This window comes from Mixophyes fleayi, chromosome 7 (genome assembly GCF_038048845.1).
Source record: "Mixophyes fleayi isolate aMixFle1 chromosome 7, aMixFle1.hap1, whole genome shotgun sequence".
NCBI lineage: Eukaryota > Metazoa > Chordata > Amphibia > Anura > Limnodynastidae > Mixophyes > Mixophyes fleayi.
In genome coordinates, this window is record NC_134408.1 from 34,504,712 (window position 1) to 34,519,721 (window position 15,010).

Below are 15,010 nucleotides of genomic sequence, written 5' to 3' on the forward strand. Positions count from 1 at the left end.
TCAGTGCATGTGTAGTTATTAAACTGGGTAAATCATTTGTCTAGTCTGACATGTTGACAAATTGAATTATCCTATGGGGAAGCGGATGTACATAATACTCCCACAGTGTGATCAGTATGCATCATGTGCAACAGAATTATTATAATGAACAAATAATTACACATGTATGTTAGACTTGTTCCGTGAGTAACAGCAGTACTGAAACTAGGAAAAGGGCGTGAAGGTAGGGGTAATGTCACAATTTGTCAGACCAAAGTTGGATCTTCGAACTTTATTACATGCTGGGGAGCATCTGACACCGCAATGTTCATTTACCAGTTTGACAGGGGCCTTACATCACTCCTATGTACTGTTGTTAACACTCAGATTGGCGACATGCTGGCCTGGTCTGCAGAAATACTATGTACTACTATCAACAGTCTTATGCTCTGATTGGTTATTGTCTGTGTTCCTTTTATGAATAATTGTAACAGTGGGTGCTCAGACTATACTCAAACATCAGTAAATGTGCGAATATGCAATGCAATTGTGCCAGCCAATTAAGTTATGTTTGTTCTAATTAAAACAACCTAATACGCCACAAATTTAACAAAATAACAATCCAGGTCCGCATTTCATTGGGATTATTTGGATGTGAACCAGACAGCTGGTAAATCTTCTGTATTCAGTCATCATCCAACCGCACTGATATTGCCCGATCAGATCCAGCCTTTCGGTCCAAGCACCAATCAGTGTGATGTTTCAGATATGGTACGGCCAAGTGTGACTGATATCGCCTGTGAATGTTGTGAAAGTGAACCCTGTGATAGTTATGCTCCTTATACTGTATATATGCACGGCATGCATACAATACAGACACAAAAAGGTAAATTTCTCAGAACACATATAAGGACATAAAAACTAGCACTAGTATATCCAACGTCACCAAATACCATTTATGACTTTATGTAATCCCCTTCCCCTAAACTTGCCAGTAATTGAGATGCTTGATCAAAAGTTATGACATTGAATACATATGAATTCTTTATAGGTATGACCAAACTTCAACCATTTCCCAATAAAATACCCCACTCACCATCTGTGCCAACACCTCCACAAACAGAAATTACCAGCTGAGATTAGTGCTCCTAGTTTAGAACCAGAGGCGGAAATAGCGAGCTGTGGGCCCCGATGCAGGGAGGAGGGAACCGGGGCCCTCGACCCTCTGCATCTGCCATGCAGCAGGTCCCATTACCTCCTACACCTGCTGCCCCAATGGTAGTTCCGACACTGTTTAGTACATTGTTTACTTGACTGACTTAGCAATGAAAGAAATAAACAGTTTTTGGATACTTATTTGTTGTATCTTTTATTGCACTTTTACCACGCTGCAAACAAATCACAAAAACGCTGCAAAATGAAGCTCACAGCTGCACAATGCAGCTGTTATCCATGTATGTATATACAATATTTACACAAATATAGTAAAAGCAAACATGGGAAGGCAGCTACCTGGCTACAAACAACAAGAACAGACCAAGGTTACTTGCTGATATCCATCCGTTATTAAATTATCTCTCCCAGTATGCTTTGCCGGCCATCCTGGAAGTGTTAGATCGACCTTACTTTGAGTACCAAAGGTTGCTCGTCTCTGGTCTAGATAATAAGGCCTGCCCTTTTGCTTTAAAGACAAGTAGCTAATTTCAATGCTTATTATCCTGAACCCTCCACCATTAAGACTTTGGATTAATGACCCCCAGAAACACCAATTTGCAGGAGATACAGTATACTCAAGTTAATGGATTGAAGTCATCTCAAAGGCGTCAATGTGGTATAGTCAAGTCGGCATCACAGGTAAACAAAACTATACTGTCCCTTTTTTTTTTTTTCAAAAAGTGGTAGGTAGGTGATCATTTTATATATTTATACCATATATAAATACAAAATTATTTTCATTTTTAAATAAAGGCCTCCTATCTGTACAAAAAAGATTAGGATATGCTTAGAACCCAAAACCAATTCAATAGGTCTTTGACCGTATTGTCTTACGCACATCCAAATATAATCTACCTATGTTACAGACACATTATCTAATCCTTCTTGGTTTCTATAGCTTGTCTACAGTGGGAACAATTAAATCTTAAATCTGAATTCACTGAATTCACAGAGGAGCATTCGCAGTCTTCGGCAAGACTATGTCTTCTTGGTTGGGGTTAGTGACATTCCTCGTCACTACCTCTTAGTCGTTTTATTGCTCAGATCAGAGTTCAAGTCATTTTCGACTACATTGTCATAGCTTTCTTTTTCTATGCAGTCAGCCACAGCTTTAAGAACAATACGGAGCCTTCTGTCCAAAGCTTCCAGGTGTGGCTGGTAGAGGATTGGGGATATTTCATCCATTTGTAAGGATTCCTCCATCAGTTTACTCAACTTGTATTCTTCCTTTGCTAGGAGCTGCAGCCGCAGGTATGTAGTCTTCTTTATCCTGTAAAGAGACAATGAATACGGTCATGATTTATCACTATACATATATTATTTACACTATATTTTCACGCATCATTTGATATTCAATCTACTTCTACCTTGCCACTGGAACTGCACACAAAGCAGAATGAGAAGACAGAGTGAACAGAACACTGGGTTTCTCAACTAGGGCTGTATCAGGGGAACTTCCACCAGTTAAATTAAACTCAAAATAACAGTTTAATACATAAATATTGCATAATGCAAAATACATTAGATTGGGTGTTTCTAACACTTAAAGGTATGGGGTAGATACATAAAAACTTCTTAAACAGAAATGTGGAGATGTTTCCCAAAGCAACCAATCAAATTCTAGCAATCATTTTCTAGAATGGGTTAGATTAATGATAGCTAAAATCTGATTAGTTGCTATGATGGGCAACACCTCCACTTTTCCATTTTAGAATTTTTTTTTTAGAAAATTGACCCAATAATGTTACTTGTCTAACAGATATATGCATCAAGGGTACACACTTTAGAGAATAAACTGATACACAATATAGGGTACCTAGCAATAGTTTATCAGCTGATACAAAAAGATTGAGAAACCTTTGTCTTCCGGACTCCCAGATGAGCAAGCACCCTCCAAGATCCCTGCAAAGGTGGATCTTTATGACGCGATTTATGTCATCGAGTCCCGCTCCCCACTATGCGGTGCGGTGGATCTAGGTATTACAAAGCAGGAGGAGGGGCTACAGTGACGCTATGGAGTCACCCGCAGCCTCCTGCACTTGCCAACTTACCTTCCTTCCAGTATCTCCCAGAGGAGAGATTATAAATGTCGGCAAGTATGATTTTAATTATGTGCCATCTGTTCAGATATTTGCTTTATATGCATTTATGTGTAGGCAACAGGAATACTTTAACATACTCACAAGGTGTCAGCTGCCAGTGGAAACTTCCATCCCATTACAGCTATGTGCACCATGCACATTAATTAAATTCGTCTCTAATCTCTTATGTTCTTGACTGGAGAATGGAGGAAAAATGGAAGCTCATCGCTGATCTCTATGGATAGACGCTGGTGCAATGTACACAGCCGTCTTACAATAGCAGATGATGGATGACATATGTTCTACTATTCCCTGTTCCTGTTCATCATCTGCGTTGGTAAGATGGTCCTGTGCACTGCATGCGGGTTCCTTCCAAGAGATCAATGATTTTTAGGTGTGTTTCCATCTCTCATCTCCTTCCTCTGTCAAAAATGGAACAGAGGAGAGATGGATTTATAAAACAATGCTTACGTGCAAATTACCTTAGAAGGAAATATGTACTATTAATAAATGGTGTTTTAATAACCAGAGTTGGGCATTAAAAACATATTCATGCATAAGTATTTTTACTACCAATGGTTCGTTTATAAATTACCCTGATTACTATGTGTCTGCAAAATAAGTATTAAGTCCACATCTGATTAGCACTAAGAAATGCTGGTTACCAGTGTGACACTACCATTACTGCTAGGCTTTATGTAGACCAAACAGTAGCTTACATTCTAAATCTAATCCTCCCCCAAGTAATACTGTTACTCCTCGTGGGCTAGCTAATGTGACCTTTTGTGTTCTTTTACATACATAGTTGATGAGGTTGAAAAAAGACACCAGTCCATCAAGTTCAAACTATTTTGGATCTCCTGCAATCCTGCACTTATATTTGAAATTAATCCAGAGTAAGCAACCGCCAATCTGTTTCAATTGTGAAAATACCCCCAGACCCAATATTGCAATCCTATTTTTACCCTATATCCACTACTATCCTTCATTTTAATTAACGGTCGTATCCCTGGATACACTTTTCTGCTAAAAAATTGTCTAACCCTTTCTTAAACATATCTATTGAATCTGTCATCACAACCTCCCCTGGCAATGAATTCCATATCTTGACTGTCGTTACTGTAAAGAACCCCTTCCTTTGCTGGTTGTGAAATTTCCTCTCCTCTAACCTCAGGGGGTGACCGCGTGTCCTGTGTATAGTCCTTGGGGTAAAAAGTTCCCATGAACATTCTCTGTATTGACTCTTAATGTATTTGTACATAGTAATCATATCTCCCCTTAGACGCCTCTTTTCTAAAGTAAACATACCTCTAAACTGGCTAACCTTTCCTCATAACTTAATGACTCTATACCCTTTATCAATTTTGTCGCCCTTCTCTGAACCCTTTCTAGTTCCAAATTATCTTTTTTATAGAGTGGTGCCCAGAACTGTACTGCATATTCAAGATGAGGTCTTACCAACGATTTATACAGTGGCAAAATTACACTGTCTTCCCATGCATCTATGCACCTTTTTATGCATGCCAATACTTTATTTGCCCTTGCAGCTGCTGCTTGACATTGAGCACTATTGCTAAGTCTACTGTCTACGAGCACTCCCAAATCCTTTTCCATTATAGATACTCCTAAATTAATTCCATTTAATTTATAGATTGCGTTCTTGTTTTTGATCCCTAAATGTTTAACCTTACATTTATCTATGTTAAACCTCATATTTCATTGGGCCGCCCAATCCTCCAGTTTATTTAAGTCCCTCTGTAGAGAAGCTACATCTTGCTCTGATTTTATTACCTTTCAGAGTTTAGTGTCATCTGCGAAAATAGAAACTTTACTGTCTGAACCATCACCAAGGTCATTAATAAAAATATTAAAAAGGAGTGGCCCCAGCACGGAACCTTGAGGTACTCCACTTAAAACTTTTGACCAATTAGAAAATGTTCCATGTTTTCATGTCTTACAGTTGCCTAACTCTTTACCTGCAGCATTGGTTCAGCGGTACCAAGATAGACAGCTCGTCGTGTGAATATTTTCCAAATCTGTTAAAGGAAAAACAAACAGTGTATAACTAGCTGGAGCCTGACTAGGTGATCATTGAAACCCTTTTTAAATCCAGTTTGATAACTACAGTGAGCTTCATTTAGAACTGAAGACAAGTCTATTTGCTTTTTGTGCTTTGCGTAAGCACTGTTGCACTGTGCACAACTTGCATCTGTATTTAGAAGCTACACGTATGTAGCACTTTTATTATTATTATTATTAATTTTTATTTATAGGGCGCCACAAGGTATCCGTAGCGCCGTACAAGGACAAACAATGGCACAGTACAAGGTGAAACAGCACAGTACAAGTAACAGTAAGCACTATAACTCTGGGGGCTCAGGCACAGCATGAAAGAGAGGGAGGGAGGGGAAAAGTGAGTACAGGCAGGTAACTATGGCCCAAGAGGGTGGGCACGGATGACAGGTTGAGAGTCACTGAGGGGAGCGGAGAGAAGCGAGAGGAGACAGAGGGCAGAGGGACTGAGAGGAGGTGAGCTGAGTAGCTGGAGAGCGCAGTTAAAAGTGATGGAAACAGAAGGTAGGAGAGCCCTGCTCAAAGGAGCGAACAATCTAAAGGGAGGGGAAGACAGACAGACACATGGATGAGACGGAGAGATGGGAGGAAGGGAAGAAGGGATGAGAAAGAGAGGTAGCCGACCGGTGGGAGTTTAGGCATGAGACTGGAAGGCTTTAAGGAAAAGGTGGGTTTTTAATGTTCGTTTGAAAGAGGACAGATTAGGGGAAGTTCTGATGGAGCGGGGGAGCTTGTTCCAATGGAGGGGAGCGGCGCGGGAGAAGTCTTGGATACGTGCGTGAGAGGAGGTAATCAGAGGGGAAGATCGCTGGACGATCGCAGTGAGCGGGAGGGAGTGTGAATAGAGATAAGGTTAGAGATGTAGGGAGCAGTGGAGTTGGCGAGGGCCTTGTAAGTCAGAGTAAGGAGCTTGAAAAGGATTCTGTAGGGGATTCTGCGGCTCCTTTCGTCTGGAAAGGTGGATCGGAGGCTGTGACGAAACGAGTTTGATAACACCTTAACCAGCCTGTTCCTCGTTTCTCACAAAATGTGGAATTTTGCATGTATTTTTATAGCCCGGGTTTTGTTCCCCAGCTCACCAGAGTACAACTGCAGTGTCTAATTACATGTGGATAAGGGAGGCATTGTAAATATGTATATTGGTTATTGTATATTGTTGATATTGCAGTGAAGCTGTTATTCATTGTTCTTAAAGTGAAGCCAGGTGGGTTGTGGGTAAGGATGAGATTCCAGGATACAGGTGAGGGGGCTGTGGCTACATTCATTCAACCCCTCCTTTTTCTACAGGAAGCATGGAACAGCTGGGGACCTTGTGACATCACAAAGTAGTGGAAGGAGTTAATTTCAGTAGGGGCTGAGTTATATCTTATATCTGAAGTTGGGGAAGGCCAATTAGTATCCATTGTCCAGGACTTGTGCAGACATTTTGTCTGCAACCCAGCAGGGGTGCTTCTAAAGAAGCACAGCTCATCTCCACTCCCCCCCTCCAACTAACTGATCCAGCACCTACCAATGTTGAAGAGGAAGAGACCCAGGGGTTTGCCTATGGAGGGAAAAACAAGTGTGGAAAAATGCCCTTAGATATAAGGAGTCACTCCAGGAGGAGGGGGGGATTCATTCTGAGAATTGATGGTTGAAAGCTGCAGGGTGGCTGGTTTTTGAGTTGCCGTTCTCTACCAGTGGACTACATCCGCAGATCCAGGACAGCCAAGTGACTGTAACTCCTTAAGCTAGTGGGGTAAGGGACAGATGATGTGGTGAATCTACCTGGTATTTATTTACTGGTTGGATATAATATTCTAGTGATTGTTTTTATTACAATAAATGTACTGTTGTACTTTTCTAACTGTAATAGCCTGAGTTACTATACGAACCCTAGAAGGTACTGGGTAGGCTTCCCTGGCATAGTAAGGCAGCCCTGGGTGGCTAGCCAGTGTGACGTGGGTAGAATTGGGCCAGTAAACCCGGTATCTTCACAGAGGCATCCACATGCAAATGAAGTACAGCAAGGGTGCACAGGTGCAAGTTAAGCGTGGCCCTCAGAGATTCATCCTAGGTAGAGTTAAAAGTATCTTTAGATGTGCCTTTTAAAAGGCGTATTTTGGTGCATTCATAAACCTGTTGCAAATTAACTGGTTGATGATGGTGACTTGCGTATCTTTGCTCTAGACCAGTGTTGGCTAACCTGTGACACTCCAGGTGCTGTGAAACTACAAGTCCCAGCATACCCTTCCAGCAATAAGCTGCTATATATTGGCAAAGCATGCTGGGACTTGTAGTTTCACAGCACCTGGAGTGTCACAGGTTAGCCAACACGCTCTATTCTAAGCTAGACATATCTTAAGATATGTCAACACAAAATACACAAAAGGGATGTTTCTGTTTCTGAAGGCCCTTGGGTATATGTTACAGCAAAATATTGAGCATAAAATAGTTATTGCACGAGGCACTTTATTTTAACAGCAAAAACTTATTTCTGAGACGAAGACCAATTTATCTTGTGAACATATGGGACACAGCTGTCTGAGCATCCCCTCAAACTGCGCACAGTATCACATCTTTCTCCTTCCTTTTTTTAGCCAGAATAAGACATTCTAGAATGAAATGTAATAATGAACAAACCATTTCATCCCAGATGATCGACATCTGTGGCCTAAATATACCAATGTCTCAATTTAGCAGTGTTACATACTGCAGCAAGTACAGTATCACTCTATATTAGATTTAGATATAGAAGTTCCCCGTTTATAAGCTTACTGCTTCCATCAACCTTGGACTGACAGGCCAAGTTTAAAGAGAAAATAGAATAGTTTATTCTTCTATGAATGCACAGTAGAACACGCAGGCTGATTTTAGTCTGTATAATGTACATTTTTCGCTTCAAATTTCAGTGCTAGTGACTATATTGATCGCTCCATAAAGCTACAAAATCTCATTTTTTAGATTTTCCTTGTGCCACAAAAGATGACCAGACAATCAGACCAAACCCTTTGATCCCGTTGATGAATGGCCGGTTCTATAGTCAATTCTTACAGTTCTTTCAAATTACACAAATTAAATAGGCCTGTTAGTTGGGTACATATGGGCGCACAGAAAGATCGGCAAGTGCAAGAGGTGATTTCTGCATTTGGCAGCAGAACAAGTGTAAAATCTATGTTTAGAAAATTTAACTAGCATTATTTGCTTTATCAGTGGATTATCATCATCATCATCAACATTTATTTATATAGCGCCAACAAATTCCGTAGCGCTTTACAATTGGGAACAAACATTAATAAGACAATACTGGGTAATACATATAGACAGAGAGGTAAGAGTACCCTGCTCGCAAGCTTACAATATATTATCTTTTCCACAGGTTTCAATAACGTTAGCAGAGGTCATTTATGAAGGGTAAATCTGCTGAGCAGTGCAAAAAGCAGCTTTGGACCTACTGTGTGTATACATTTTTGCAAGTGTGCCTAACTTTCCACCAAGCCAAATGGCTTTATGGTATCTGTGGAGAACACATCCTGAGGGAACAAGTTGGCGGAGAAAAGTACGGAAAACTTATGGAGTATCTCAGAAGTCTGAAGTACAATGCTGTCCTGAGCTTCAAAATGATCAATATGTGATTAGGACATTTATGGAGCAATGTCACTTGGAGAATAAAGAATGGGGCCCTGCTGAGATTGGGGCCCAAGGATGCTACATGAATTAAACAACTACTGAATCATTTTCTGTTTCACCAGAACTATTATTACATAGACTGTACAAGGAAAGGCAAGATTATGCAATTAACTCTCTTGCCAAAATATATGTTTCAGATTGAATGCCCCTTCAATTATAACAAGCATGGTACTTTGATAAATGCCACATCTTATATATGCAATCTGTAAAGTTGCTTTTCTCCCTTTACTGTCGTTATAGTTCCAGTAACACATCAGATTCAAAAGACAAGTGTTTATAATATTAGGTTTTCTGCAAGTCCTTCAGTAGCCGACACAAGTTGGTATCGCCATGGCAACTTCAGACACAACATCTTACCAGAAAATTAGATTTTGAAAACTCTGAAAATAGCTGAATATAACAATTAATGCTGATTACGTGACATGCAGACTGCATTCACCACAGAATTTATGATTTATATATATATAATTTATAATTGCATCTCAAGACAGAAGTACAATAGACAGGTGACGTAAAGAATTGTCCAGTCCTTCAATTGTATACGCCTAAAACCTACAGTGCCATTGTTTTGCCATCTTTATATAATTGACAACAAAACCAACAGTGTTTCCAAAACCAAAATTCAATGAATGGTGTTTAGTTCCCCTGTACCTCACACTGGGGGCGGGGGTGTTCTAGATCACACTGCTTCCTACTTTGCCATTAGCACTGAAGTCAAAATCTTTCATTAAATAAGGTCACACGCCAGAAGACTTAAGGAATATTTTCTTACATGCTCCTTTTAGCGGTTTCATTGTAGTTCGACGAGGAGGTGTTACAAAAATGCAAGACATTTCGAAGGGGGTAGAGGGGCTCTTCCTGATGTGTTTTTATGGCAAAATATATTTTGTCACAAGTTACGATACAGATGAATGAATCCGTCAAGAAGTCACGGTCTATGAATAGAGCTGATACGAGGACGGACAGCTGTAGGGTGTGGTTGGGGTAGGACAGTGAACACCTAAGTTCAAATTCCACCTTGCGCCGAATTGAATCTGCCCCTTATCGAGTCCGAACTCTGAATTTCAGTTAACAGCTGACCAGATAAAAAGCGCACACCATAGTGGGCGAACCAAAACAATCATTCCTAAACAGGCCAGTTAGATCAACTTGAGCATCTTTATTCTTGTGTAGGAGATGTATGTATAACATTCTCACCAGCCAGCAGCTGGTGAGAATGTATTTAATGTATTTACTTTTTGTACCATCTAATTTTATGTAACTTTCTGGATAACAGAATTCTGAATAAAACCCTATACCTGTGTTACACACTCAAAAAACACCTTTAGCTAAGTGGGCAATAAAACTGGATACAGACTGGGAGTTGAGCGAGGGTTAAACGAGTAATGGAATCTGCTATCTCATGCATGGAGAATGTATAATGATTAGTAAAGCATCAAACTAATTATTTTCCTTATTTGACAGGGAATTTAGCATAGTGGTTAAACATCCTGATTTATGTGGTTCAAGAAGTATTACTATTTTTCTGGTTCAATATATATATATACGTGACAGTATGTATTGTTATGTGTTTCACTTTTAACATTCATTAATATTTACCCTCGTCCATTATCCAAGTGAATGATAAACGTTTCATTTCCAAACTTCTCAAACGTCTCATAATGGTGACGGTCCATATTCCCTAGGGACAGACAAAAGCGTATTGTTAGTAGAGGTTTCTATACAGTTAGGGAGGCAGGAACCTTACTGTCTAGTACTTAAATTGATTTATTGTAATCAAGTCAAGATTTGTAATCAGCTCTTAGTAAATGACATCGGTAGATCCAACAAACTGCATATGTCTAGCTGGTAGCATGCATGGTATAAACTTGCAGATTCGCTGCTATTTCTGGGTGGCTGATATAGAAGGTGAAATCATCACAGCCTGTTCTGCATGCTGTGTACATATGGGCCGATTTGTAATAATTCAGTAAAGCAATCAATAAGAAAATTAAATTTAGTGAAAAATGAGTTCCCCAATAGTCGACAGTAGATATTACTTTAATGAGCACATAATACAACTAATCAATCTAAATTTTATACCGTAGATGGAAGAATTTAGAGGAAAAATAAGCAGTAGTTTATCCTCATTGATGCCATCGACCAATGTGCCTTGTATAGTGAGCTTGATACACGAATCTGCTGAAGTGGTTCTCAAACTGGTTCATTGGAACAGCTGTCAAGTTTGCAAAATTCGAGAAATTTCGATAGAATAAACTGTTTGAGAAAAATTCGATCCTAGCAGGACAAATGTGAACGTGTTCGAGCCCGTGTGAGTTAAATGGCTAGACTGTATAAATTTTTTCAAGAATTTTCCACATCAAACTTTCATTTCAAACATAGTAATGTTCGCTGTGTGACTGGTAAAAAGTTTAAAATAATCTAAAATGTGTCCATTTAAGCTTGAAGAGGCTAAATTTGATGGTTTATTTTAAAGTCTTTTGTTGTAACCAAGATCTCGTGCTTCGAACTGTGCAGTCCCAAATCAAACTGACCAAAAAATCATGATCACATTGCGAACAATTTTGAGGCCCTGAAATTGATTACTAATTTAAGCACCTCTAAAAGTGTGTGATCTAACAAGTTGGATGTATGAGCTTTGCTTCAGCTTTCAGAGGTGTGTTTAACAGTCTTCGTATGCCAGTTTGACAGGAGCCTCACGTAACAACCATGTCCTATTTAGATTCTCCGATTGGCCACATGTTGGCTTTGCCACTACCATTTTATTCTTGGTGACATGTCATACTTGCCTACTCTCCCGATATTTCCGTGAGGCCCCCTAATTTGGGGGAGTACTCCCGGACTCCCGGAAGAGTAGGCACAACTCCTGGATCCTAAAAAGATGCCGAAATTAACGGCATTGAATATCGGGGACAGAACTTAATTGCATATTCATTGCCGTGCATTTTGGCATTTTATAGCGGGGCTGGGGCCAAAATGACGCCTTTTTCAAGTCCCGCCCACACACACCCACTTTTCTTCCCCCAGTTCCCGGAAGCCAGCTTCAAAAGGTTGGCATGTTTGTGACATGTGGACATACAGGAATTGGCAAGCTGGTGTCAGACCACTACAGGGGCAGCCAATTAGTTTTTATGTTGTTGTTTTTATGTGGCAAAAAAGGGAACTAAGGGTCCAGTACTTTGCTATTGGCAGAATCTTTTTTCTTTAGTTATAAAAACACCTTCAAATAATATTGCCACATTTAAATGTAAAGGAAACATATACTTAAGAGAGGCTTATGGACAAAGCACCAGGTTTTCGTATTGTTCCTTGACTGTGGTCTAATTTCAATAAGGGCAGAAAAAATCAGAGGTGAACAGAAATGTAATGCTGCCACAACACATTTTTGGCAGAAGCAGTAAGACCCATTCATAGTTACTGACTGCAACTAAGCACATGATAAATTCAACAACAGAACTATTGTGAAGCAGTTGTGGATAAAAAGAGGCCATATAAATTCCCATAAAAAGAGAATAAAACTGTCTGTGACAATGGACTAGATATGAATAATGCAGAACTACTGTACATATAACATTGTTTTTATTCCATTTGTTACCATAGCAGAGTTGAATGGTCTGAACATACGTAACACTGTAAATTCGTTTTTCTATCAATAGATTTGGGAAGATGCTAAAAATGGTTTCAAATTTGTAAAATTACAATTGATTTGCATAATATCATATTTTGCTTCTAATCAGACACTTGTTTATATAAAGCAGATTTAGGTGACATGTGACTCTTTGTTGCATTGCAATTTCCAAAGCAATCTGGGACTCCCAGTGCCACAACAGTGGACGTCACCTACCTCTGCTTTAAAGAGACCCCTAATTTTATTTTAGGAAATAAATTTGGCCCTGTGACAATACAGAACTTTAAAGAACAAATTATGTTTCTCCTAAGCATTCTCTAAATTGTAGATTTGTCTATTTTTAAAAGCTGAGTGCAGAGGTGGATTATATATGGGGCACTTGGGCTGTAAGGCCAACTAAATCTTCTATATTTAAAATTAGTGCTGCAGGTATGTCTGTATGACATTTTAGTGGGTGATCAGACACACAAACAGTATGCATTCAGCACTTTCTAATGCCTGTAATAGTTTAGTATACTACCGCACCTATTTTAATGTCGCTGATGTTTTTTTGGGTTCTACGAGCCAGTACAATGGGAAGTGAAGTGAATAAAATAATACTTTATAAATATGTAGATACATTTTACAAGGTAATTTATCTTCAGAATAGGATACCTGAAATGCGGCTGAGAATAAATGTTTATAAAGACCAGATCCTATTCAGAATAGTTTTCTGAGTACAAAACGTTTAATAATGATATGGACTGTTGAGGAGGGTTTGTTAGTTCTTACAAAACATTTTTCTTACCCATCAAAAAGTCAAACACTGTCATGTCGATGACATCTAGTAGTCTTGTGCCACTGTCATACGGTGGGGTCTGCTTGACTTCTTCACAGTAGTCAAAATCAACTTCCCACCTAAGCAACAATGGACACGTGTTTAGAATGTACATAGCTTCTAACATTCATCAAAATAAAGAATTAATATGTTACAGTCCCCCAGTTGTTTTATCGTCCTGAAACAAAGCTATGCAAATCAAAGAAACATGGTAAAATGATTTAATACTACAATATGTAGTCAGTGGTGGTTCAGAAGACAACTATGTTACTGTATTTGTTATTATTATGCTTTTATTTTACACTGTACTAAACAGATGTTTTCACAACCAGCACTTTTCACCTAGCACTATTCAACAAAGTTACCAAAAATAAGCCTTTACCCCAGGCAAAAAAAAACAACAACCCACAATGAGCATTCACTGGGACTACATCCATTTATTTATAATTCATGCTGCCCAACTCATAAGTAATTATTATTTTTTTATGTTGCTGCCTGCTGCAAATAAACTGTTTTTTAACAGATCTATTTGTCTTTGGAAGGTTGCAGTTGAATCCTTTAGCCGAGTTTCCTATTCCTTCCTGGTAGCTGTGAATCATTGTCCACAAAAGAGCTTGTCAGGTAGTCAGCTGACTTCAGACTGTATATATTATGTTTATAATTAGCTAGTTAACCATTAGAAACTGCAGATGAATCTATTTAATGCAGCAGCTAAGCTGATACGTTTAAACATTGAGGCAGCATAGAAAGGTATTACAAATGGTTTGTACATCAGCTTTTCATTAATTGGGACTTACATAAAAAGTAAAGGGGTTATTACAGAGGTTCTTAACCTCTTTGTTGTAATTCCTTTTATGGTGGGTCCCTATGATTCTCTCCTTGCAAGCATATTGTGTACTACCAACTAAAAGCAATTGATCAAGCATGTGTCATAACATTCCTAATTAGAAAATTGGGACAAATAAAGCCACACCTATAATCTGCACAAAGTGTGTAGAGATCCTCCTAGACCTACACCAAATTCAATCTTTTTTTTCCAGTTGGTCTCATACCTTTTGGTCTTAAAAATTGGGACATATGATTATGTTTTAATGCTTTTATTCTGCATAAGTTACTTTTCATTTTCTTTTTAGCACTAATACGTTTATGCAATAAGTACATTATTATTGAATTACATTTTATTTAAATAGTTATTATTATGTAATTAAAAACAGAGGCACATGTCTCAAACCAGATTCATAGACATAATTTAAGCATCCAGGAAAACACGCATCCAAAGCATTTAGATACACTAATCCCATACCAGCCATGATGGGTTAATACATCCTCAATTAATTATCACTGATGCACTATCCCTGCACCCCTGGATGAACACTTGGCTCTTAAGAAACCAATATAAATGAATTTTGCAATAGGCGAGCCTAGCCTGTGACTGCTCTTTGATAATGAGATACTCTGCATTTGATTCAGCATAGCAAATCCATCAGCTACAAGATAAGATATTGTATATATCACGCTGTATAGCAAGCCCATAGTGTGAGATTGCTT

At 38.9% G+C, this 15,010-nt stretch overlaps 1 protein-coding gene across 1 annotated transcript in view; it reads right to left on the bottom strand.

Moving 5' to 3' along the window:
- Positions 1–1,332: 1,332 nt before the first annotated feature.
- FAM20C (FAM20C golgi associated secretory pathway kinase) overlaps positions 1,333–15,010 on the bottom strand; it is a 135,938-nt gene continuing 122,260 nt past the window's right edge. Inside the window, exons 7-10 of the mRNA XM_075179647.1 lie at positions 13,433–13,542; positions 10,617–10,698; positions 5,252–5,311; positions 1,333–2,464 (exon numbers count right to left, since the gene is read on the bottom strand). Of these exons, the coding sequence (XP_075035748.1) occupies positions 2,212–2,464; positions 5,252–5,311; positions 10,617–10,698; positions 13,433–13,542 (505 nt within the window). The 3' untranslated portion in view covers positions 1,333–2,211. The remainder of the gene's footprint in view (positions 2,465–5,251; positions 5,312–10,616; positions 10,699–13,432; positions 13,543–15,010) is intronic.